At 45.5% G+C, this 26,578-nt stretch overlaps 1 protein-coding gene across 1 annotated transcript in view; it reads left to right on the forward strand.

Moving 5' to 3' along the window:
• LOC126541864 (uncharacterized) overlaps positions 1 to 26,198 on the forward strand; it is a 40,408-nt gene extending 14,210 nt beyond the window's left edge. Inside the window, exons 2-5 of the mRNA XM_050188805.2 lie at positions 2,119 to 2,624; positions 22,504 to 22,818; positions 24,400 to 24,645; positions 25,858 to 26,198. Coding sequence (XP_050044762.1) covers positions 2,121 to 2,624; positions 22,504 to 22,818; positions 24,400 to 24,645; positions 25,858 to 25,947 — 1,155 coding nt within the window. The 5' untranslated portion in view covers positions 2,119 to 2,120 and the 3' untranslated portion in view covers positions 25,948 to 26,198. The remainder of the gene's footprint in view (positions 1 to 2,118; positions 2,625 to 22,503; positions 22,819 to 24,399; positions 24,646 to 25,857) is intronic.
• Positions 26,199 to 26,578: the final 380 nt, after the last annotated feature.

The raw sequence follows: 26,578 nt of genomic DNA on the forward strand, positions 1-26,578 counted from the left end.
GCTGAGGTGCCTCTTGAAAGGCTATTCCAGCTTTACGGGAAATGTTGCTGTAGACCAGCGGCGATACGCGTTATCGATGGAAGCGCCGATGGGAGTAACGCCTTTTAGCTATAGGCCTCCAAGCTACACTGCTCCGGCTTTTATCATTGAGCGAGCAGTTCTTTTTACAGTGTGTCTTTGTTGAGTCTATAGAATCAGCGCGACAGTGTCCGCACTGATATCGTGCCACATGCACTCACGTTTTGGCTCAAGGAGACCGCGTTTTATGTCATGCCCCATGTTCCAATGAGCGTTGCGCGCGCTTACATAGCTAGTCGCCTTTCATAGGAGAGAGAAGGGAAAACACAATGATTTGTTCAAGTCGAGGAAGCACCTATAGGAGTCAAAGAACAGTTCGTTATCGGCTGCCATAGACTGCTAACGAACCATTTCTAACAGGTTACGGCTGCTTTGTGAATACGGACTGCGGTTCATACAAAGGGGTTTTGACAAATCATGCTAGTGGACATCATTAGCGATGGCGGTAATCTTGCGGATAAAACTGTTATTTCTGTTAATTCTAATCCACTTTCTTATTCAGGAGGCTCAGCCCGTACTCGAAAAACAAGTTCTTACGCCAGAACCGTTCGCAAAGCGCATGTGCGCAGGCCAATGGGGATGTTGGACATAATATTAGTGGAGGCAGCCGGCCAATGGAAGACAGCTGTTAGAACGAACACTGTTGTGAATGTGTCCCTTGACAGCGTGCAACGTCTCTGGGCATGCATGCTTGTATGTATGAGTGAGTATGTCCGCATTACCTGTTCTTGCGTCTAAGCACCGACTAGACCCTCTAATGAACGTCTTTCTCAATGTATTCTGATTGGAGCCGACGCTCAGTGTCTGACATTGGCCTGTGCATAAAGTTATAGATAGTCGTTTTAATAAGAAGAAAGGAGCAGAGATGTTCTGAGCAGCATGTCTCGAGCCTGCTATACTTCTCATCGTGGTAAGGTGGAGAGACAGCGAGAGAGAGAGAGGTAGATGGCAGTTACGCGTGACGATGTAATAGTATACAATGAAATACAGAGTGTAATCATTTTTAAGTTTTACAGAATTTTTCAAAATCACCTGTGGCAGATAGCATAATTCTTGTTCTTGAGCTGAATAATTCGAGCAGGCGGACATATTACTAGCACGATAAATCGAAACACATGTTCAACTAATTAACGAAAAATAACTAAGTTACTTCTTTATTAATCACTTTACGGCACATATTAAATTTTACGCATTGTAGCCAGTGAGCTTGCAAGACGAATCTATTTGAAATAAAATTCCAGGATGACACCAGTTTCGAAATATTACTTCCCAAAATGTGAAGCGAAATACATGGGCGTTCCAGTTGCCTTTGTGCCTCAACGGAAAAGAAGAGTGTATTATTAAAAAAAAATTAAGTGGTACAACAGTGCACTGTTAGGTCAAGTTTGATGGCGCATATCTCCAGACTGGCGTCATTCTGGAAATTCATTTTAAATGGATGTGCCTTGCGCACTCAGCGGCTACAATTCTTGAATTGCAATATGTGCCGTAAAGTAATTAATTCAGAATGTAATTAGTGATTTTTGTTAATTAGCTGAATATGTGTTTACATTTGTCTTGCAAGTAGTGTCCGCCTCTCTGAACAATCCAGCTCTAGGACTAGAATTGTGTTATCTGCAACAGGTTATTTAAAAAAAAATCCATAAGGCGTAAAAATGATCACCCTGTATACTCGTTCAGTACGCCGTATTGGCACTGTACGCGCATTGTACACAGAAGCAATGCATCCGCACAAAATGTTCTCGGACAAACATTTTGAACTTCTGTTGTCCGTGTGGCTTAGCGCAGGGACCCCCATATTACAAGATGATATTTTGAACATTCTCCTTCACAGCTGCAGATCTAAAAAACATGCGTCTAAGCGAACGTCTCACATAGAAAACCGCAAAGTTATCTTACGCAACGTTGGCCACGGTAGACCTGTCTTCATGCGCCCAACATCACCTGTGCAGAGCGGCAAGAGTCCAGACGGCGCCCAATGTATTGTTCCATACTAATAATACCCCCTCCTCCCATCCCACTCCCTCCCCATGACTGCAGCCATGCCCGAGACAACGAGCCAGCCGATGATCCGCAGCCACTTCGTGAGCCGCGTGACCAGCCTGCCCGTCGTGTCGACCGCTCTCGACACGGCCAAGCAGTCCTACAACCACGTCAAGGATAGCAGCGGGCTGCTGGGCTACACGCTCAGCACGGCCGAGAAGTCGGCCGCGTACGCCGTGGGCCACTCGCTGCCTCTGCTGGAGAAGTTCGCCCGCCCCATCAACTACGTAGACAGCCTGGCCTGCAAGGGCCTCGACCGCATCGAGCAGAGCTACCCGGCCGTGAAGCAGAACTCGCCGCAGGACATCATCAAGGACGCGGCCACGTTCGGCCTCCAGAAGTACGCGGACGCCCGCGACTACGGCGTCAGCCTCGCCTCGCACGCGATGCACGCCGTGGTCCACCCGCGCGAGACGGTGGCCAAAGCGTACCAGGCCTGGAGCGAGCAGGCCCGCAGGCAGACCGTCGTCGCGCTGGCATCGGCCGAGGATTCGCTGGACAAGGTATACGCGGCACGTGACCCCCGAAGGAACAGGGTCACCACAGTTCTTTACCAAAGCCGACGCTTCTCTCGGAAGTGTCTGTAAAGACACGCTGTAACGTCATGCTCCTATAGTACGCACTTTAAAACTGTAGTGGGCAGGCTAACAGAGATACGGAGATAGGATTTGGCTTAATATCGAAGTACTGGAGACAAGGTTTGACAAATATATGTTAGTGGGCTAATCAGTGTAGTCATAATCATGGACGTCAAAAAGAAAAAAAAATAATGTGGAGGACGCTTAAGCTTCGCCTTTAAGAGTGAAACGCTATAGCATTCAGTGACCCCTGAATCGTTTTCATACTTCCCGGCAACTGCAGCTTATGAAACCGTATAACGTTTACCGGGAAGCGCCGGCGGCGAACGCTATGCACGAAGGCAAGCTTTCTGGTAGAAACGCGGCCTCTTGCGTGGGTCGATCTCCTGTTATCGTATTGCAATTTTAATATTACAGTCTGAAAAGAGCTAACATAGAAGGTATGCGCTGTCGGTGTTATCTTTTTAGTAGTAGTAGTAGTAGTAGTAGTAGTAGTAGTAGTAGTAGTAGTAGTAGTAGTAGTAGTCGTAGTATTTATTTCGGCCATATTATACAATATACAATATGCCCCCGAGGAAAGGCTAAAGGAGGCAGATAAATCATGCTTCCTGACAAGGCCTTATCCCCGGATTACAAATCGTGGCACCTGTGGCGAACAGGCAGAGCACATAATTCTCACGAACGCTGCTCACTAAAATGAATAAAACATCAAAAAGACAACAAAATGTACACCAACACTTATGATAAGAATTCCACAAAATCTTTAGCAGTAAACAAAACAAAAAAAGGAAACGCTGAGGTGAAAACAAAAACATCATTAGTAAATCAGTAAAGACACAACAAACCAACTGATGCCAATTAATATGTTTCAAAATTATACAGAAGGAAAAAGCATCTTTACATTTTTCTTAAACATCGACACACTAGTACATTCTACAGCTATTTCCAAAATCGATTGGTACGTATTACACAGGGTTGCGATTTGTTGATGTAAACATTGTTTTCCATAATTGGCTCCAGATCTAGTGGTGGACAACGCGACAGTACGTAACTCATATGTCCCTCCCTCAAAAATAAGTATTACTGAAAGTATCAAAATCCTGCTTGATCTTATGGAAAATGTAAACTTCCAAATTCAGCTTATAGGAATGAAAAAGGTTGCGAACATGACAAGCCTCGAAAACATTTGCTTCGACTGCAGGGCCTGCATACAACGCTCGTAGGGTTCTTTTTTGAAGGGAAAGCAATTTAAAGGAATCAGTTTTAGTGCGCGTTCCCGACACTAGGTTACAGTATGCAAGATGGGAATGAACCAAAGCAAAGTATAATTGTTTCTTTACATGTTGTGCAAGAAGATGCCTGATACGGTAGATTAAGCAAATAGATCTGTCCCTTTTCATTCTAATTTATTTCACATAATCTGTCCACCCTAGGTCTCTGCGGAAGCATACACACAGAAACCGGCAACTATGCACCTGTTGAATACGCGAGTTATTGAATTCTAATTTGATATGATAACTTAATGGTTTGTTTTTTGGATGAAAGAGCATAAACTTCGTTTTTTTTTACATTTAATTGAAGCTGGTTGACAGAGAACCAAATGAATAGCTGGTTCAACCAGGCATTACATTGCTGCTCCAATAGATTAAGGTTAGAACCAGAAAAAAATATATCCCTATCATCAGCATACAGCACAATGTTAGCAGTTAATGGAATGTTGACACTGTCATTAATATATACGGTAAATATAAGAGGTTCCAAAATTGAACCCTGTGGGACACCAAAATTCACCGTACCGAAATTAGATTTTACACCATGCATCTGTGTGTACTGTGGCCGTTCAGTTATATAACTCTTCACAAGTGCATTTGCAACTCCGAGAATTCCGTAAATCAAAAATTTTTAAGTAGTATTGAATGCTTCACAGAGTCGAAGGCTTTACAAAAATCTAGAAAAATTGTACAGAAAACAGTCTATTTTCAAAATCGTTAATCATGGTATTTTTGATATCTAACAATGCTGTTTGAGTCGATTTGCCGGATTGAAAACCATACTGTTGTTGACGAATTAAATTTTTAACTTGTATGGAATTGTACAGCCGATTAAAAAGTACGCGCTCAGCTACTTTCGAGGAAATTGGCAGTACTGAAATTGGACGATAATTGTTCGGGTCACGTTTGCTGCCTCGTTTGAACAGAACAGTAACACGCGCCACTCTCGGTTTGTCTGGGAATACTGCAGTGAGCAGTATTCCATAGCAAATATGCGTAAGTGGGCCAGCGACAATATTAACAGCACGTTTAATAGGGAAAACATGCAATTTCATCCTCTCCAGGTGAGCACGTGTTCCTAAAGGCGTTAATGATCCTAACGACTTCATCTGCTGAAGTAGGTGACAAAAATATATAATCGGCAACACAGGAGGGTAAGTATGAGTCTATAGCCCTGGTTAATTGAGAGTTAACGGCTGCATGGCACGCCTCTGCTGCTGTAAAGTGATCATTAAGTTTATTAGCAAATAAGACCCCTGAATAAGTTATTCCATTGATCCTTAATTCCGAGGGGAGGTCTTGTTTCTTGCTCCCTATCATTGAGTTGGTACCTTGCCAAAGTAGTTTGGGGTTGTGCAAAATAGACGAAAACTTATTAATATAGAATAAAGACCTTGCCATGTTTAAATCTGCGTTTAATTGGTTCCGGAACTTCTTAAACTCAGTTAACTCATCCAGATTTCTTGTTTCCAAAACGCAAGAAATCATTAATTTCTTTTTCAATTATTTTCAGAAGTGCTCCTGTCATTCACTCTTTTCTAGTCTTCCTATGCTTTTTTATAGTTTGTGTCGGAAATGCAGTGTCACAGCGTTCTAATACTTTTTTTATAAATATATCGTACGCACGAGATGAGTCTGCTTCATTGTATACGTCAGCCCAGTTGATAGTAGACATCAACTTACAAAAGCGGGCGATACTGTTCTTATCATAAACTTTCAGTGGGCGTGTGGGAGCATTCATTCTCGCTTTCTTCTGAAACAGCGAAAATAAGGGGCAAATTATCACTGATTCCAGATGAAAATACACCTGACATATTGCACTCCGGAGGGTAATTAGTAAAACAGATCTATTCATGTTTCCGAGTGTTGCGATGTGCGCGTGGGCAAATCAATAACATTCTCGCAGCCATTTGACAGCATTGTTTCACTCAACCTAATCTTTTGGGGGTTATCTTCAAGCAAGTTAATATTAATATCACCTAACACAATGATGCGCCATTTATTAAGGTTCGCATGCTTCAAAAAGCAATCAATCCACCGAAAGAAGTTATCTAAATTGCTTTGAGGGGGACGTACACAACCATTACCGCCACTCTACAATTAACAATGCAGACTGTTTCAAAGTCATCATGAACGAGAGAATAACTGGACAAGATAGCAAAGGACAACCGTTTATTAACATATAAAGACACGCCACCACCTCGCTTTGTGTCTCGAAACACTGAGATAGGTTTGTAGTCAGCAAACTGTATACGACATCTGAATTTGAACAAAACCATGTTTCTGTAAAAGCAATAAAATCAAAAGTAAAGGACAACTTCTGTAACTCGGCTTGTATTTGTTCCGATTTATTTATTAAGCTCTGACAGTTTAAGTGGTACAAGGATAATGTGTTTCGCGAATTGTAAGCACCATTTTTTAACATCTCAGAAAATGATTCGGAAGTGAAGTATGCCATCGTTAAGCAACTGTACTGCGCAGCCCTGAAGCTACATGCTCTTAAACAATCTTATCAATGTCCTCCTCGCAAGCGATTCTAATGGCTCGTGCTCCTGGTTGCTTTCGAGCTCAATACTTTCCTTCCTTTGACCAGGCGAAGTCGTAGTTCATTTCCTTAGCCTTCGTTTTAGCGAGCCACAGTAACTTCTTGTTGAAAGCGGTCAGGTTAGAATCTGACGTCATCATCGCATTCCCTTCACTTTGAAAACCAGTTTGTTCTTGTGGCTCGATTGGCCAAACGGATCATGACCACAGGCACTCTGACTGGTCCTTACATTACATTTGTTCGTGGGCTGCCGGTCTCAAAACTCCGAGGAATAATTTCGTAAAGAATTATACACAAGGTATGAGCAACTTTGGTGGTAGAAGAGTGGTTGTGTATGGGTGGTTCGGAATTTGGTTAGAAATTATCTCTGCCGAAGCGAGGGCCGACGCCGGACGAAGGACGCCGACGGCAGATTTTCTGTGGCACGCGGCTGCCTGTAACGCTATCGCGTAAAAAGAAAAAAAAAAGAAAGTGGTGCTGAGCAGCTGGTGGGGTGGAGGCTCTAAGGAAAAGGCCATATGACTTTTTGAGCAAAATGTACATGGTGCTTGCCATGAATGCGCCTTTTACTTTAGCAGAAGTAACTCTCACAGTAACTCTTACAGTAACTCTAATAGGCTAGGATTTAGCTCAAAATATATTAGTAGCTTCCTGAAAGAGTTGATGGAAGAATAGGCGTCTTTTTCCCTGCATTATTTTTGCGGAATTCTGCGCTCAACACCCTCGGCACCCGTTCAGTCCTTTGCGATACCTACATAGTGGCTTGTTCTGGAACGCATTCATGTTGATTTGTTGCTACGATGGCGACAAATTAAATACTAAGCGCTTCATGTAGTTGCTGTGAGTGATATCGAAAGAGAAAAATGAAATAAAGGAAGGGAAAAAAAATATACGGGCCCGCCTTGCCGGCGCTAGCTTCGACGCACCCACTTGCCTGTCACACAAACCTTCAATTGCGAACCGCCCCTTGAAAACGCGTAATTTGCTGCTTCACTGCATGCCAATCTCAGTCGTAATGAAACTGGACACCTGTTTGGATTACGCTTTGAGCACTGTAAAAGATGATGTAGCCTATAGCAAATTCCCTTCACGAGGGCTTGGAATCAACTGCTGGCGGCGTGTGATACTTAGTATCTTTACATGATAACGTCCACTATCTTTGTCCTTGCACCGAACGCCATAAATATTCACTGACAAATCGGCGCGTCGCGAAAGCATTTTCGAGTGTTTCTATATCGGTTGCGATAACGAGATGCCGAATTGCCAGTTATGATATCTGCGCTTTGTCGTTCGACATACGTATACCTAACGCCCCCCGTTGTGGCGCCGTTCTGCACACTCGCGTCTCCAGACATACGTCAGACATCACCTTCTTCGTTCACCCTTTCTTTCGCCCCGCCTCTCTCTCTCTTTTGTTGTTAGACGAAGTGCTGACAGTGCAGTGGACTGTAACTTTCCAGTCAAAGAATTTCGGATTCGCAGAAAGGTCACCTTTAATATATCTTTATAGCTAGGCAGCAGTCAATTCATATGGGATTGAGCTACAGCTATAGTTTGACATAATAGTTCTGCAAGAACCCGCAAGGTGGAATGAAGTGATTAATAAAGGGCGTCAGGGTTCGAGTCTCGGACCAAGGCGAATTTCGTTTCAACTGCGAGGGTTTTCCTTCGAGCAACTCATATGGGTTTCCTTTGTAGCAATTGCTACGCTTGGGTGGATGTCTCATTTTTGCCTTCATTACGCACAACTAGATCATCATCATCATCATCATCCTGGCTACGCCCACTGCAGAGCAAAGGCCTCTCCCATACTTCTCCAACTACTCCGGTTTTGTGCTAATTGTGGCCATGTTGTCCCTGAAAAATTCTTAATCTCATCCATCCACCTAACTTTCTGCCGTCCCCTGCTACGCTTCCCTTCTCTTGGAATCCAGTCCGTAGCCCTTAATGGCCATCGATTATCGTCCCTCCTCATTACATGCCCTGCCCATGCCCATTTCTTTTTCTTGATTTAAACTAAGATGTCATTAACTCGCGTTTTTCTCTCACCCAATCTGCTCTCTTCTTATCCCTTAACGTTACACCCACCATTATTCTTTCCATAGCTCGTTGCATCGTCCTCAATTTAAGTAGAACCCTTTTCCTAAGCCTCCAGGTTTCTGCCCCCTATGTGAGTGCTGGTAAGACACAGCTGCTATACACTTTTCTCTTGAGGGACAATGGCAACCTGCTGTTCATGATCTGAGAATGTCTGCCAAACGCACCCCAGCCCATTCTTATTCTTCTGGTTATTTCCGTCTCATGATCCGGATCCGCAGTCACTACCTGTCCTAAGTAGACGTATTCCCTTACCGCTTCCAGTGACTCGCTACCTATCGTAAACTGCTGTTCTCTTCCGAGACTGTTAAACATTACTTTAGTTTTCTGCAGATTAATTTTTAGACCCACCCTTCTGCTTTGCCTCTCCAGGTCAGTGAGCATGCAATGCAATTGGTCCCCTGAGTTACTAAGCAAGGCAATATCATCAGCGAATCGCAAGTTACTGAGGTATTCTCCATTAACTGTTATCTCCAATTCTTCCCAATCCAGGTCTCTGAATACCTCCTGTAAACACGCTGTGAATAGCATTGGAGATATCTTATCTCCCTGCCTGACGCTTTTGTTTATTGCGATTTTGTTGCTTTCTTTATGGAGGACTACGGTGGCTGTGGAGCCGCTATATATATCTTTGAGTATTTTTACATACGGCTCGTCTACACCCTGATTCCGTAATGCATCCATGACTGCTGAGGTTTCGACTGAATCAAACGCTTTCTCGTAATCAATGAAAGCTATATATAAGGGTTGGTTATATTCTGCACGCTTTTCTATCACCTGATCGATAGTGTGAATATGGTCTATTGTTGAGTAGCCTTTACGGAATCCTGCCTGGTCCTTTGCTTGACAGAAGTCTAAGGTGTTCCTGATTCTATTTGCGATTACCTTAGTAAATACTTTGTAGGCAACGGACACTAAGCTGATCGGTCTTTAATTTTTCAAGTCTTCGGCGTTCCCTTTCTTATGGATTGGGATTATGTTGGAGTTCTTCCAAGATTGCGGTACGCTCGAGATCATGAGGCATTACGTATACAGGGCGGGCAGTTTTTCTAGAACAATCCGTCCACCATCCTTCAACAAATCTACTGTTACCTGGTCCTCCCCAGCTGCCTTACCCCTTTGCATAGCTCCCGAGGCTTTCTTTACTTCTTCCGGCGTTACCTGTAAGATTTCGAATTACTCTAGGCTATTCTCTCTTCCATTATCGTCGTGGGTGCCACTGGTACTGTATAAATCTCTATAGAACTCCTCAGCCACTTGAACTATCTTATCCTTATTAGTATTTACACTGCCGTCTTTGTCTCTTAACGCATACATAAGATTCTTGCCTATTCCTAGTTTCTTCTTCAATGTTTTTAGGCTTCCTCCGTTCCTGAAAGCATGCTCAATTCTATCCATATTATACTTACTTATGTCAGCTATCTTACGCTTGTTAATTAACTTGGAAAGTTCTGCCAGTTCTATTCTAGCTGTAGGGTTAGAGGCTTTCATAAATTGGCGTTTGTTGATCGGATCTTTCGTCTCCTGCGATAGCTTACTGGTATCCTGTCTAACGGAGTTACCACCGACTTCTGTTGCACATTCCTTAATGATGCCTACAAGATTGTCGTTCATTGTTTCAACGCTAAGGTCCTCTTCCTGAGTTAAAGCCGAATACCTGTTCTGTACCTTGATCTGGAATTCCTCTATTTTCCCTTTTACCGCTAACTCATTGATCGGCTTCTTATGTACCAGTTTCTTCCGTTCCGTCCTCAGGTCTAGGCTAATTCGAGTTCTTACCATCCTATGGTCACTGCAGCGCACCGTGCCGAGCATGTCCACATCTTGTATGATGCCAGGGTTAGCGCAGAGTATGAAGTCTATTTCATTTCTAGTCTCGCCATTCGGGCTCCTCCACGTCCACTTTCGGCTATCCCGCTTGCGGAAGAAGGTATTCATTATCCGCAAATTATTCCGTTCTGCAAACTCTACTAATAACTCTCCCCTGCTATTCCTAGAACCTGTGCCATCTTCCCCCACTGACTTCTCTCCAGCCCGCTTCTTGCGTACTCTGGCATTGAAGTCGCCCATCAGTGTATAGTGTATCTTGTTTTGACTTTACCCATCGCCGATTCCACGTCTTCATATAAGCTTTCGACTTCCTGGTCATCATGACTGGATGTAGGCGCCTAGACCTGTACGACCTTCAATTTGTACCTCTGATTAAGTTTCACAACAAGACCTTCCACCCTCTCGTGAGTGCTATATAACTCCTGTATGTTACCAGCTATATCCTAATTAATCAGGAATCCTTCTCCAAGTTCTCGTCTCCCCCCAACTATATATATATATATATATATATATATATATATTCACGTTTACTCGACTCGCATGTTTTCTGCAGCCGACAGGTTCTCCACACTATGCATGCGGCCGACCGACGAGTGCTGAGAGACAACGTTCCGGGAAAAAAACCGGGCGCTCCTCATTTATCGCAAAATTCAACGCGCGCAGCGGCGGCGGCACTGTCGAGAGTTAATCACTCTGCTCGAAGGGAAAGTGGAGCCAGGGTTTTACGATGTCTTAAGCGCCTCGCCTTTCGCCGAGGAACCATCAATTACGCTGCTCCCACGGGATCACGGAGTCAGTTAAGGCTGAGCCACCACTTCTCCTTATAGTGCGTAGCACAGCTTTGTCCCGCTGAGTCGCGTCTGTCTCAGCCGCCGCCAGCGCTGTTCCTTCGGTAATGCTGCCGTGGGTAATACCGTGCAGCGATCTGGAAGCTCTCGCGAAAAAGAAGTTGAGACAGACTGTGCATTGTCTATAGATTTCGAACAGTTTGCTATGTTTTCTTGTAAGGCTTAATTCTAACACCATAGGATATATATATATATATATATATATATATATATATATATATATATGTATATATAGGCTGCGTAAAGTCTGAATCCGAGCTAGTTGTTCAGCCAGCATCTTTGAAGGGAACTGTGCTAAGGGCGGCTAAAATACATGGCAAATGCGCTCGCAGAACACCCTGCGCGCGCGTGTGTGTCTGTGTGCCACTTGCTTGTCCCTTCTGTCCCCTTAAATAAGAGAACGAGAGCGATAGAGAGAGTAGGGAGAAAAAAAAAAGGGCAAGGACATCAACCAGGCTTGCTTCCGGTTTGCTACACTACACAGGGTTAAGGGGGTTAAGGGATGAAAAGAAAGAAAGGCAGAAAGAAAGAAAGAAAGAAAGCGCATAGAGGGTGGTTCATCCGGAGGTGCGCATACTATACCCAGCACCTCCACCAGATATCACGTAGTAGTGACGGTAGAGAACACAGCAGCAATACTGTGAATGACGATACTAACTTTTATTGAGGGAACCTGTGCAGACAAAAACAGGCGACGCTTTAAGCGCAACGATAGCGACGAACACAGCCGGCGATCGTCGAAATCTGATCAGCGGGTCAAGCGCGTCGGCTTTTATACATTAGTCATCCAAGGTTCCAGAGGAATCGCTGGTGCCCGGGTGTCTTCCAGAAAGTTGCTTATAGAATCCTGAATTCGGCTCCCGATTAGCTGATGCTAAATCGCTAGCTTTCACAGCGCTGCGCGTAACAAATGAGACATGGTGTGGAGCCCGGTTGCTAGAGGGCAGCGGCGAGGCCGATCTGCTTATATAGACTGGCATTTTCCTTCGAGTTTTAATAACGAAAAGAATTAAACAAATTATTTTGCGTTAACTGAGTTGGCTTTAGACTCATGTCCTCACCACTCAGCAGGCACACACTATCTTGAGCGAACTCCCTCTTCACGAAGCCGGAAGTTCCTGCCAGCCGAAGCTTGATTAATGCTTCCCTTTTCACGTAATGGAAAGTAGTATTCACACGCAAATTATGCGAGTAAGGATGTTCATACTCGTATAGGCCACACTCATTAATGACCCCGTGCACACGAGCCGTGGGCGATTCACTGTGCCTGCAACGCGCAGTGCTTTGCAACACGTTCTGCTATTCCAACTGCCCAGGCGGCGAGTATTTGTGAAGGCAGAGTGCATGGAATGATCGCGTGTGTCATGGGAGTCCATTACGCGCTTTTCAACGACGTGTGGTAGTCATTAATGGAGAAACTTTCGTTGTAGACGATGTATGTTTCATTGCGCGCCGGGTTTCCGAGGGAGCGTGGAAATTAGCGTTACTTCCTTTTTTTCTTTTCATTTCCGTTGCTTTGCAATGCGTATACCTGTATTTTGCAACAACAATCCCGCTTACGAAAGGTGCATAGCCAATTCGGGGACCGAGAATTCGAGAACCACAGAGTGAAACATGGAGTTGTAGAAATTTCGCGACGCGCTCGTGTGTACGCGGTTTATAATGTCCTGGGTGGTCTTGCAAAATGCCGGGAACGCTGCCCGAAGGCGCGATTTGCGAGAGTGGGGGCGGCGAGGCAAGCTGACTTGACGGGCAGCTCGCAGTGATTTATTGCGCCTGCCCTCGGGCATAATGCCACGTGTTATAACGCATCTGCGACGTATATCATTCCATACACAGCCGCGCTGTTTCGGCCGCGTCTGAACGCGTATCGCTTAACGCTTCCCCTAAACAAGTGGAAGCATGCAAACACAGCCAGTGGCGGAATAAGATTGGAGAGCTGCACAATTGGTAAGGTTACCACCATGCACTCTGTGTGGCAGCGTGCATATATATATATATATATATATATATATATATATATATATATATACCGGGACCGTGCGTGCAAGCCAATTAAGCTAGCGCGGCCGCTCCTCCATTAACCTTACCCACATAGACAGCGAAGAACGCTGCTTTCGTCATAACGAAAACAAATCGAGGCGATAACTTTAACGAAGACTTGTATACCGGCAAACCTAACGGCAGCTCGCAGTGTAATGAATATTTCATATGGAACCTTTATTAGACTGCTAAAGCTGTGCTTTGTGATTCCCCGGAGAAATACAAGAATGCGACCGAGCTTGAAGCAATTACTGCGCAAGTTGATTTTCTGATAATCGAGAGAATTTCTCAGTTTCTTGCACGTGGCGAGCCCATAGGTGTTCCGCGATTGGCTTGAAACCAAAAAAGAATAAAAAAAGAAGACTAATAAGGCACACGGGAGGAACAACCACGTAATCAGCTGCCGCAAAAAGACAAAGAAATTGTATCGGTCGCTTTTCGCGGAACGAGCCTGCCCTATGATTAGCGTCCTCGTCTCTTCAGCAACGGATGTAGGGCGGAAGTGGAGGCGACACAAAGGACGTCTCAGAGGAACCGGCTCTCTGTGAGATAGGCGCTGCTGCGAGACAAAAGAGAACTGTAATTGGACGGCGTTGTTCATTGTCGGGGTTGAAATTAGCTGGTAGCTGCGTGATATCCTGTGAGCCTCCGTCCTTGTATAGTGGGAATTCGTTGACCAGATTATTCGAGACCGCAGCTATTCGTACTCGATTGTAGCGCGATATAATACAGCACCACGCACTCCCGGTGCAACGCGATACGGTAGACAATGCGACTGTAATAATTCATACTGTAGTACATTGAGGACGGTATTATAGGGAGCGTGTAATGTACGTTTAAGGATATAATGGTCGCCATTCGCTTGGCAAAAACGCTGTTCCGCTGCGCACGCTCCGCTGGTGAGAGGATATGAGACCGAGAGACGCGCCCCGTAAAAGCGCTGGCCGCTCCAGCATACCGCACATGCGCAGTGGAGTCTACGCTGGCCCGGGGCCATGGAGGAAAAAAGAAGATATAGGAGAGAGCTTTACGTCACACAGTCAGCCTTGGCAAGTGAATGCTCCGTGAAGCCACAGTGGTGACCCAACACGTGACCTCTTGCGTGGAGATCACGGAGCAAGAATCGAGATTTGCTGAGACGTTTGATTCCTAGTAGCTGCGCCAGTAGCTTTCGTTCGGTGTGCACTTGTTCAGCTGCCCTGCCATGGCTCTGCCTACAGAGCGGGAACACTGAAACCAACCGCGCACTTACGCGTGGGATCGCGTGTTGGACCACCAAGTTTGACTTCAATCGCGTTGCTGTATGCTCCCTCCTATCTTTTTCCTTCCTCCATACCCGGGGTTCTATCATGAAAAAAGGAAGACGAGGAGGGTAACGAAGTGTTCGCTTGCCAAGGCTGCCTGTGTGGCGTAATCCTCCCTCCTATATTAACGCGATAGCGTTAGAGGGCCCCATGGCGCAGAAAATCCGGCGTCAGCGTCGGCGTCCATCGTACAGCATCGGGCGTCGTTCCAGCAAAAACAATTTCGAACCACGCATACCCAACCACTTAAGTCCTCCATGTGGCGCAAGGAAGTTACTCAATGAATTGAATTTCTCAAGGTAATATACATAGAAAAGTAAAGTACGATTTACACACAACCTACAGACATGATAGTGTTGGAGTGTAATTTCGATACGCGAGAAAATGTTACAGGAAAACTAAAAAGAAAACTACAAACCCCTTTTCCAGCGTTCCTACCATTCATAGAGCGGCCATGGCCTCCCAGATTTGCGCGCGCAAATCTCAAAGGCCATAAGGCGCGCCCGGTTCCTTGCAACAGCTCCAGATGGCGCTCGCCTCCACCGCATCGTGACCCACGCAAGAGGCCGCCTTTCCAGCAGAAAGCTCGCCTTCGTGCATAGCATTCGCCGCCAGTGTTTCCCGGTAAACATTACGGTTACATAAGCTGCAGTAAGCCGCAGCTGCATAAGCTGCAGCCGGGAAGTATGGGAAGCAGTCAGGGATCTTTGAATGCTATCGCGTCCCACTCTTACAGGCAAAGCTAAAGCGTCCTCCAAAACTTTTTTTCGTCCATGGCCTTTATTGTTGACATTCCACCATATTCTTCGAGGCGTGACGCAGGCGTGACGCGTGCAAAATGGCACTTATGGCCCCCCGTTTTGCTTTCGTAACGTGACGAAAGCTTGACGTTTTGATTAAGAAACTGAAATGAAGGCACTGGCAGTGGTGGTCTAGCCAGTTTAGGATATGGAACAGTTTTTGAAGCAGAAAAAATTTCATTCTGGAGCAGTTTAGGATCAGCCACACCAGCCCTATGGGGCAGTTCCGGAGCAGAAAATTGGTAGTAGTACAGCAGTAATCTGTAGCCACTTCGCGAAGCTTGTTATTACTGTGCAGTCAGTAAGTGCTGCTCAACAGTGAGGGAAGACACAAAGACAATAGCAACCAATTAAACTTGTCTTCCCACGGATGGTATAACATGCACACTATGTTGCAAACCTTATAAGGGTAGACAAGGAACTTGATTTTGTAAACAATAAAATAAAATTTTATAGGCTAACGAGAACAAAGATATGCACCTAAAGCTCTAAATAGTTCTAAAGGCCCGCCGGTACACTTATTAAGCGCATAGGTGCTCGTACTGTGATAGGAGATGGCGGGTGCACGCGTGTATAATTAAGGGGAACATACCCTGTCCCGTCACAATTGCCCCTTCCGACACCGCAATATGTTTGTATGCTTCGCTGCGCAACATTAGTGTATTGAGGCGAAGCTGACTTTTGAAAACAGGCATTATCCAACGCGTCGTACTTGGTACATTGAATCCATTGGCGAGGATTGCAAAGGCGGCGTCGGTGCCATTGCTAATAGCGGCGAATTGTTTCAATGAAAAATAAGGAGCCGAACAGCAAGCTTGGTAGCTAACGTCGAAGTAGCTAGGCCTAGCGTTGCCGCGGTGGTAGCTACGGCTGCAAGTGGATATGCGTGCGAGGGCACCGTTTCGAGGCGGCGAGATAATATGGCCGCGGTGGCGGCTTCGATTAATGCAATTTCGGACCTGCGGTCATGGCAAAAATTCAGGAAAGTCAGATGGCGAAAGTCTTTTGCGTCCGCAATTTCAGACGTTCTTTACATTGACTCTATGGGGTACGGGGGGGGGGGGGGGGGTGCCGCGAATGCGTTCGAATTTTCGGACTTGTCTGAAAAATTGGGCGTTCAGAAAATCAGTCTTTGGCTGTATTTGAATGTTCACAAATTGATTCGTATCGTGGAGTAGTTGAATAACCCTACTGAAAACATTGTATTGACGGTAAAACGCGAAAATGCCGCACTTTTGCGCAGCAGGCAAGTCGAATTGTAGCAAAATGGCGCAAATGGCGCAGTTGGGCGGCCACTGCACTGAACTTAACGGTCTTGATAAAGCAAAACAGTTTTTCTCCTTACTAAAAATAAAGAAGCTAGCTCAAAGCGGAGCATTATTCCGTCGAAAACACTTCTCGCTTCTGTCGTCTGCTGCGTACAAGCCCTCGTCAGCTTCATTAGCTATGCGTGTCTCCAGGGGATGGAATGACTCATCACATATTGGCGTCAACGCGCTTGTTTGCCACCTTCAGACAACATACGCGACCAATCAGTAGTGATAAGTGCACGTTCTGGGCCGTGTTATCGCTATCTCGTGAAATGCAAGTGACTCAGCCCGGCTCGGCTGGCTGAGAAACATCCGAATATCACCGAAAGCGACGCGCGCGCTAGAGGTATCCGCTTGCGTGACGCAAGCGCCAGCGCTGCCATCTCCTGTTCAGTTCGCTGTTTACCCGCACCGCGTGAGAAAACTTCAAGGCGCCGCCTTGCATACATTTCTTTTTATAAATTAAAGAAACCGCCATTGTAATAACCTCTGATGATGTGAAAAGTCATTGATCTTGATTACAACACACATACACCGCAGTGAATAGTTCGAAAAGTCGCCTATGGTTTGTAATGTTCAACCAGTATTGTTGCAAATAAACGCATTTTCTAAAAAAGAATGATGGCCCAAAACACGAATGTCAACACCACCCGACAGCAATGCAAATACTATGAGCACGCGTTAGGAACAAAATATTTTCATGGCCTCAAACGACGGGGAAAATGCGGCGATACGCATGCCTCTCGAACGCCATTGCATATGGCCGCTCATTAGCGTAATTCGTGCGGCTCGCAAGACCACAAATTATGGCGGAAAATACCTGTAATGGCGACCCAGTGCAACGTCATGCAACGTCAAATTGGCGTTTACCAAACGGCCCTTTCTGTTGCACTCCTCAGGGGATATTCCATCAACCAATCAGCAAGCTGACATGGCGGCTATCATGGAACACCACAACGTATTCGTGAAATCGCAGATGCATTGCACGGGTTTCTGCACGCTACCGCTCACTTTTTTTAAAGCGCTAAACTCGCAATATAGCTGCCAAGAACCAGAAAAAAGATTTAGTCGATAAAATTTGCAGCTCCACGTAACGTTTCGTCATCTTGATGAAAACGCATGATGGCATTTTGCAAAACTTCCACTTCCCGGCACAAATTTCAATACACGTGTGCTCTCGACAGCCAATCAGAAAGTCAGCATGGCGGATAATGGCGGCCGTGCAGCCGCCATGCGTGTCGAGAACAGAGCCCCCGCTGGCCCGCTGAGCTTTAGCTCTCTATTATCACGCACGTATTGTTGAGCGTCCTCGTGGAACAAGTGTCGGTCGGAATTACATCGCGGTAACCTTGCTACGGGAAATTTAGTGGCACGCTTATGCCAGGTGGCGCCATGGGTGCTTAAAGTACGCTTAAAATATGCCTGAAATAAGTCGCACATGGTTGTCACTGGGTCGACACCACTGTGCTTAATACGGTATATGTAGTACGGTGATTCTGCGGGCTAGAGCGTTCTAGTGAGGCTTACGTCATGCGTCTCTACCCACGTCACACCCACGTCACACCCACGTCACACCCACGTCACACCCACGTCACGCCCACGTCAACGGGAAAAAGAAACAACGAAACGTAACTTCGTCTAATAAATGAGCTTCAACAATAAATAAATAGCGTGCGGACTGTCGCAGCATACAAACGATACAGTTAGCGTGTGGTAGAATGATGTTTCCAACTCGTGGCTCCGGCGTATGCTGTTCCATGACATTCAAAGCCTCCAAATCTCCTTTCGGCATTTCTAACTTTTTTTTTCTTGCAAAGGCGTGCCGTGGGAGTCTTAGTGAGCTATCCTTTTATTGTGCTTCTCTGATCGTCTTGCTTTCATTCCTCCTATCGGGCTCGTGATCGGTTCCTTTGAAGCGCTCGCTCGTATTTAGGTCCAATCAGGTGCATTCTTTCGACGGCAGTGGTTGGGAGTAATTTCCTTTCTTTTCTAAGGGAATCAGACGGTCTTGGCCTCTAATACGAAAGGTTCTACTTTTGCGAACGCCTCGTCGTCCCCGAAACGGAGACGTTCTAAAGTTAATCGAATCTTATTACGAAGCCAATTAAAACCTCCTGCGCCTCTATTTGTGCATGTCGCGTGAAAAAAGTAAAACGTTAAAGAAAAAAAGAAACCTGGCACGTGCTTGCACATTTGGTACAACGAAGGAAAATATAAAGAATTTTAATCTTGTTCGAGTTTAAGAAATCATGATTTGCGTTGCTTCTGACTCGGTTCTTCACAGGAGTCCCGATAATTTTGCTCCGATAGCATATAATGCTATCCGATTACAATTTATTTCAGTTACGTAGTTCGCTTTATTAGAAGCTAATCACCAACACAACTAGCCATTCTACTGTTATTATTAGCGCGCTTTCTCAAGTTCTAGTGTGCCTTAAGGTCTCGCTTTGGCAGGATAGGGCGAATTTTTTGAAAGCAGTTCTCTCTCTCCCTTTTTTAGAAAGATGATTTTCACTTCATGGCAAGGAATTGAAAGCTAGGAATTCAGTGGTACACACACCGTTAATGAGAATGCACATATGCGCGCCACCCAATTGCCGCTAACATTGTACAAAGTGCCTTAACGCGTCCCCATACGTTTGTCGTGGATTCTAGCGCGTCGAAGCTAACGTATCTTGTTTCCCCCCCCTTCTTTTTCGATAAATGTTTCTCCTCCTTCTCCTCCTCATCATAAACGCTCGTCGTCCCGGCAGTTGGACGGGCGCCTGTTGTGCAATCGGAGCGTGCTACTGATTAGGTGGCTTCTGCTTCCTGTACGCCTTTGTCTTCACTGTCGACGGCTGCGCTAGGCTGGTTTCTCTTACGTGCCCTCCATTCAGATACAGAAAAGCAATATTTAAAGAATAAACAGTAACAGCATTTAAAAACAAAATATTATCAACAGGATGCAGTGGGAAAGGTTGGTGCCCGTATAGGTGGCACCGGCTGCTCCTCGTCGCTTCGGAAAAGAAAAAAAGAAAGACATTGTCACAAAATGTGCACCAAACTGGGGCCACGAAAGTATCACCAAAAATTCCGGCAGAACCCGTGTCTCACGATGGATGTGGACGCTGGCATGATTAGCATTGAGCCACTGGGCGGCGCGCACCACAGTACCGCCGCCGAAACGAGTCATGCGTTGGACGTGTACGAAGCCTGGCTCCTCTATCGCGCTTCTGCAATGATGATGATGATAATGATAATTTAATGGCCTCTTCTCAGAAACGGGGCGGCGACAAATAGTCACCTAGCCTGCTTGGTTTAATCGGGTATACTACACATGTTTTTTATCTAGCCTTTCTTTATACATCTCCTTAATCTTTCTTCCCCGTTCAAAATATACCTTGTAGCGCTAGCTACGACTGGAACAGATCCGGTCGCACCAAAGTCTTCGCTGCTTTTTTTCCACCAATAGTTTAAACGTCTCTTGCTTATCTCGACTGCTGACCGGTTCACGCTTCCGTCCACATTAAACGCAAGCGCTTCTGAAAGGTGTACGTTACCTACGGTTCTCACTGGGTGTATCCCTTCGCTTTCCTGTAGGAGGTGCTGAGTGGCCTCCGCATTTTTGCTGCAGCCTACACGTGCCTCATCTAGTTCCGAATATTTGCTGCGGTATGGTTTTGTCCTTGGGCAACCGGCTCGAGCCTCAAATAGCAAGGCACTGCCCTTTGTGTTATCGTACAGATTTGCCCTTCTGATTTCTTTCTTCTCAATCTTGTAAATTTAAATGGTCCTTTTTGTTTCCGTGTTCTTGCATCCAACTAACTGTCTCCATTTTTCTCATTTTCTTTCTGATGACTCCTCGTTGTCTATTTACAGCTTCAGTTACCCTACTACTAGGTTGCCAACTTTCTTGACCTCTTCCTCTGTTCTGTGTCCGCGCATTTCAAGTACAGATACTTGTGCACTTAAGCTGCCCATTTATGTTCATCCATGTTCCTGAGTCATTATTCAAAAATAATTTTGCTCTGCGCTTCTCTGACTTCAAAAAGGACCCAACCCATGTCACCCTGCACTGCCTCATTTCTGGTTTTACCGCGGGCTTCCAAAGCCAACGGCCTAACGATATTTCGTTAACAGATTTTAAGACATTCGGTTTGAAGCCTAGAATGGCAAACGTTAATGCTGGCACCATATTTCCTTGCCGAATTTCACGCACCACCTTGCACTTACTCTCTGGACATGCTGCGCTAGCTGGTGGCACCGCCACGAAGCCTGCATATGGTGCGTGTGTGAATGTATATCCAGAGAAGATTGTCGAATATATATGGCGCAGGTTCGGTTCCGCCCAACAGCCAAGAAGCCTTCTCTTAATATTTCGCTCCCTTTTTTTTCTTTCTCCAGCGCAGGGTAGCCAACAGTGCTCAGTCCTGGTTAACCTCCCTGCCTTTCATTTATCCTTTCCCTCCATCTCTCTTTCTCTCATACGCTTCTGTTTGTGCATGTCGCGTCGAAAAATAAAATGTTAACATATCTCTTGAATGGCCACGTAAATAAGAAAGAAAAACTTTGCTCGTGTTAGCGTATTTGCTACAAGGAAAATATATAGAATTAAACATTTGTTGGAGTTTAAGAACTAATGATTTGCGTTACTTCTGACTCAGTCCTTTACAGGAGTCGGGATAGTTTCGCTCCGATAGCGTATATGAGGTTATCCGATTACAATTTATTCTAGTTATATAGTTCGGTGAAGCAGGAAAATGATCTTTCACTCGTTAACGACTGACTACGAATACAACTGAACGTAGCCATTCTATTGTTATCATCGACGTGCTTTCTAAAGCCCTATTGCGCCTCAAATTCTCGCTTTACCAGGAGGGCACGAATGCTTCGAAATAATATTTTTTAAATGAAAATGTCCCTTTCGCTTTGTGGCTGTGACTTAAGATCTAGAAATTCAGCGGCACACATACGCAGTTAATTAGAATGCACATACGCGCGCCCGCCAACTACTGTTAACATTGCGCCAAGCTCCTTAACGCCGCTATACATTAGTTATCAATTGGAACGCGTCGAGGCTAAACGCTCGTAGTCCCGGCGGTAAGGACGACGAAGAATGACAATTTTCATTGTGTCATTGTAGAGCGGCACGCACCCAGCGTCGCACACCGAGTGACCCAAGTTGAGAAGAGCGGGATTCATTCAGTTAGGCACGAACCCAGTTGGACACTGTTGCCAGTTACCAGGCTGGCATCTAGGGTGTTCATTGAACAGGGGCACATACATACCCAGTGGCCCGTAGCCAGTTTTACAAGCTCAATGACCCTAGTTGCTTTGTCGGTTGGCTTCAAATTTTGTTCCTTCAGCGCAGCAGCACAATTAGCTATTTGATTAGTTAATTAGTTAGTTAGTTAGACAGACAGACAGACAGACAGACAGACAGACAGACAGACAGACAGACAGACAGACAGACAGACAGACAGACAGACAGACAGATAGATAGATAGATAGATAGATAGATAGATAGATAGATAGATAGATAGATAGATAGATAGATAGATAGATAGATAGATAGATAGATAGATAGACAGATAGTCAGCCCCCGGGAACGGCATGAGGTACCGTAAGAATGCTAATCGCATTAAATACAGTCAGTCCGCATTAACACAAAGTTCTGTGCATGTGTCCAGCAACACAAATAAGCCAAACGTGTACACAGTCGCATATGTCGCGACAGGAAATCCGCATTGTCTGTACCCTCTTGCCTATCGCAGGAACTGGCGTCCTTGGGCGTCTCCGTTCAGCAGAGCCGCTACGAACAGGACGGCGAGGTGGCGCGTCGCGTGGCCAGCGTGGCGCAAAAGTCTCGCCAGTACGTGTCGCTCAAGGGCCAGCAGCAGTACGAGCTGTTCCAGCAGCGTGCCTCGCAGATAGCCGCCCAGCTGCAGCAGGCGCTCGACCTTCTGTCAAAGATAAAGGACGGCCTCCTAGACGGAAACAAAAGCTTCAAGGACATCGTCGACGAACTCCACTCGGACGCCGGTTGGCTCACGGCATTATTCAACGACCCACATCCGGAGACAATCAAGGTACTCTACAGGAAGACAATTTTGATTCAATCATTTCACAAGGACCGGCATCTGCCAGTCGTGGGAGCGAGGATATAATGTTAGCCAAGAAAGACGACGAAGGACAAACAGTTGTTACGAAGAGAACCTTAGGAAACTCCGCCCTTGATCCCGTGATGATAAGAAAACTGACTGGTGGAGCGGACCCTAAGAACAAGCTTTCGCCATTCATGACAGTGAATGATATTGTAGCGAAGACAGCCTGTACTTATGAACGAAACGCTTTAGGAGCTATAAAGCTTTCCATTAGAAAGAACATTGCGTCATTGGTGTGCCGCTATTGGTGGTTACTCGCCGTCATCATTGGTTGGTTCATGCTTTTACGAACTTTTAGAGAGTATACAAACAGCATTGTGAGTACAGGCCGTATATTTGTGGGCCCGCAATGACAAAAAATTTTCTTACGCTAGAACGTACAAGGCTACATACCAACCGATCGTCATGTCAGCCAACAGAACTTGCGAACGAAAAGCTTTGTAAATTCATGATTTTGGGAAGTTACCGCAAGGAACACACGAGACTTGAAGAAAGGGACAACAAGAAGCGGTCGCCATGTTGTCCATTTCTTCAAGTCTCAGGTGTTCCCTGCGCTAACTTCCCAAAATCATGAATCGTCAACTGGCGTACACCCACTCTCTACTTTTTGAATTCTGTCGCTATTCTACGAGGGAGATCTCTGCATGAATTAGTGAAGTGTTTTGGTCGTACGAACAACTTATGATTGGTTGGACGCCCTGACTAATATGTCAGCCAGTCAAAAAAATTGTTAGTTTTACCCGAAGGCGAAGCACTGAAAGTTATAGCATGGTTTAGAGTTGCACTGAAGGCGTCTCAGGAGGCTGGCGGGATGAGCATGTCAGTAGAGTTGCAGCAGATGGGATTAACGGAAAAGACGCAGACGCTGCTCCACGCCGTCGGCGCTTTGAGCGTTCCAGTTTGACTTGGCTTAGCTTGAAGGTCGAATTTACGGAACCAGTTTTTTAAGTTTGTACCTGGAGTAGGAAGGCTATCGCTCTAATAGTCTGGCCTTCAGTAATCTTACTGTACTCGCGGACAACTTTCTGTGGATACGAAGGGAAAGCTATGGAGGCAAAGCGCGTGCAAGCTTCTGAAAAGAGCACCGTGTTCTAGTACACGTTACTTTAGGCTGGGTAAGACAAAACATAAACGTCTTATTAGCAACAGTTAATATAGAAGACACCACTTATTGTAAAGGTTTACTTATTTCGCGCCTTTGCCCTTCCGCGTCTGGAGGAACACGAAACCGTTGCACGTAGAAACTGCGTCGATTCAGCGTCTGCTCCGAGCAACCGAAAGCACCGTCAAACGCTGACGGACTAATTGGCGCGGTAACACACGTGCAGCAGCGACGCTCCCGTAGCTTTCCCTTCATAACTACAGAAAGTTGTCCACGAGTACAACCGTGATAACGTACGAAATGCTTTATGAATAGGGGTGCTTCACTTCTACACGTGACCAACCGTGACGCTGCACTTGCTTGTTGACTCGAACGCCGCGTCTTCTCCCGTTCTTCCATCGCAGACCTTGCCCGGCAAAGTCTTGCTAGTGTCCCAAAACGCCGTGCATCAAGCCGTCACCGCTGTCACCGAACACTCAAAGTTGGCCCGCGGTGTCCAGGAAACGTACGCCAAGATCTCACCCGAACTGAACAAACGACTCGCCCCCATCGGTCACCTCGCCACCGAATCTGTCGCTAAGGTGTACACTCAACTTGACCGCATCACGGACAGCTTGCGCCAGACCATCCAAGCCCTGCTCGGCCGCCTTGTAAGTGAACGCAGAGAAAACCAGGGGGTGTTGTCATATGGAGGCTGGAAGCAAAACCTTTGAAAGTTGTGTCGCGCTTTCTTACGTTATGACGTATTTGTACAGTCACAGTATGACTTTGTGAGGCAAGCCACATCAAAGGGAGGAGAGAAACGAAAGAAAGAAGAAAGGCAGGGAGCCTAACCAGAAGTGAAAATGATGTAAAATCCGGTTCGCTACCTACACTGGGGCACGGAGATCGCGCAATGTAGTTTTTATCACGTAGCACTGACCCCTTTCTTCGCTCCTCTGTAAACCTCAAGATCGACCGCCAACAAGGCCCGCTCCTATACATAGCATACACGTGACATCACATCCACTGCTGTCGTCTGCTTCCGATACCTTCCGCCATCTTGGGGAACCTTAACATGCGCGCGCCTAGGCCTATAGGTTCCCCAACATGGCGCCGCCGTAAACCGGAAGTCGCGGAGTATCCTTGAATGACGTACGTGCATACTATGTATAGCGCGCTTGCGCCTCAGGTTAGCCTGCATGCTCCAACCACGTTAAAAAAAAGAAGAAAAAAGACATAATTTAAGTGCCCGCACTCTAGCACAGCGGGTCGTTATGTTGAGCATTGAGTGTCCGCAACATGACCAAAAGCAAGAGACCTTTCGCAGTCAGTCTGAACACTTTAGATCGATGCACACTCTACGTGCAAGAAATTCTTGGACCCTAGCTCAATTTTCTACGTTTAGAAACAATTCAATTTTAAATTTCGATGACTAATTTCTGAAATAACTACGCGTTGGATATTGCCTATTCTGTGACGTCACGAGTAACTATCTAGTGCGGTCACTTCAACGTGGGGACGTCACCCTACTCTAATATTTTACGTCGTTTTCTGGCTACATTTTCGCTGTCGCCAAAACGTCTCCTATTTGCTATTATAAAGCGTAATATACGATCTTGGTTGACATCATAATGCTCGTTGGAGCTTCTTTATCGCATGACAACGAACAAGCACTGGGGAAGTCACGCTACTTAACGCCCCATATGTTGACGCCGGTGAGCGGTGAGCCGAGAGGTACGAAAGTGTGAACGAAAATTTAATGTGGCAAAACTTCTTTGACCACCTGCAGTAACGTAAAAAAAAAACTTTTCATTGAGAACTCGCGTCGAAGTTAAACATTATCATTCTTCTTGTTTTACTTCTTTCCGTTTTTTTTTCAGCCTGCCCTGCCTTTTGTCGAAAAGCCTGCTCAAGAAGATAGGAACACGGAAGGGGATGACGGCGACAGCTCGACGGATTCGGAGGATTAGTGGATCTAGTCTTGCTTTTTTGTATGAGTGCTTGTATGAAAGCAAACATGTATGTCCGTGTGCACGTCACTATTGAACTTTGCTGATATTTCTGCCGGATCTGTAAGCCCCGATGGAGATGTACCACCAACAATTTAATGCCACTGGTGGTGATGTTTGTATTGCGCATGAAAAGAAAAGACACCTTATCTTAGCGCAGGTGCAATGGTAAAAACGAGTAAATGAATAATAAAACGACTGTACTACAGAAATTGAACGTTTTGTTAGTGTTTGTCTTCCAAGATATATATAAACGAGAAGAAAGGGGGTTAACCGAGGGGCCCGATATTTATTAGTGACATCATAAGAAGCCAACAAACACTGACACCAAGGACAACATAGGGGAAATTACTTGTGCTTAATAAATGAAATAAAGAAACGATAAATTAATGGAAATTAAAGCTGCTGAAACAACAATTTGCCGCAGGTGGGAACCGAACACCCACAACCTTCGCATTACGCGTGTATATATATATATATATATATATATATATATATATATATATATATATATATATATATATATATATATATATATATATATATATATATATATATATATATATAGTTCTATCGATGTGTTACTGTGCGT

This window comes from Dermacentor andersoni, chromosome 2, assembly GCF_023375885.2.
Source record: "Dermacentor andersoni chromosome 2, qqDerAnde1_hic_scaffold, whole genome shotgun sequence".
Taxonomy (NCBI): Eukaryota; Metazoa; Arthropoda; class Arachnida; order Ixodida; family Ixodidae; genus Dermacentor; species Dermacentor andersoni.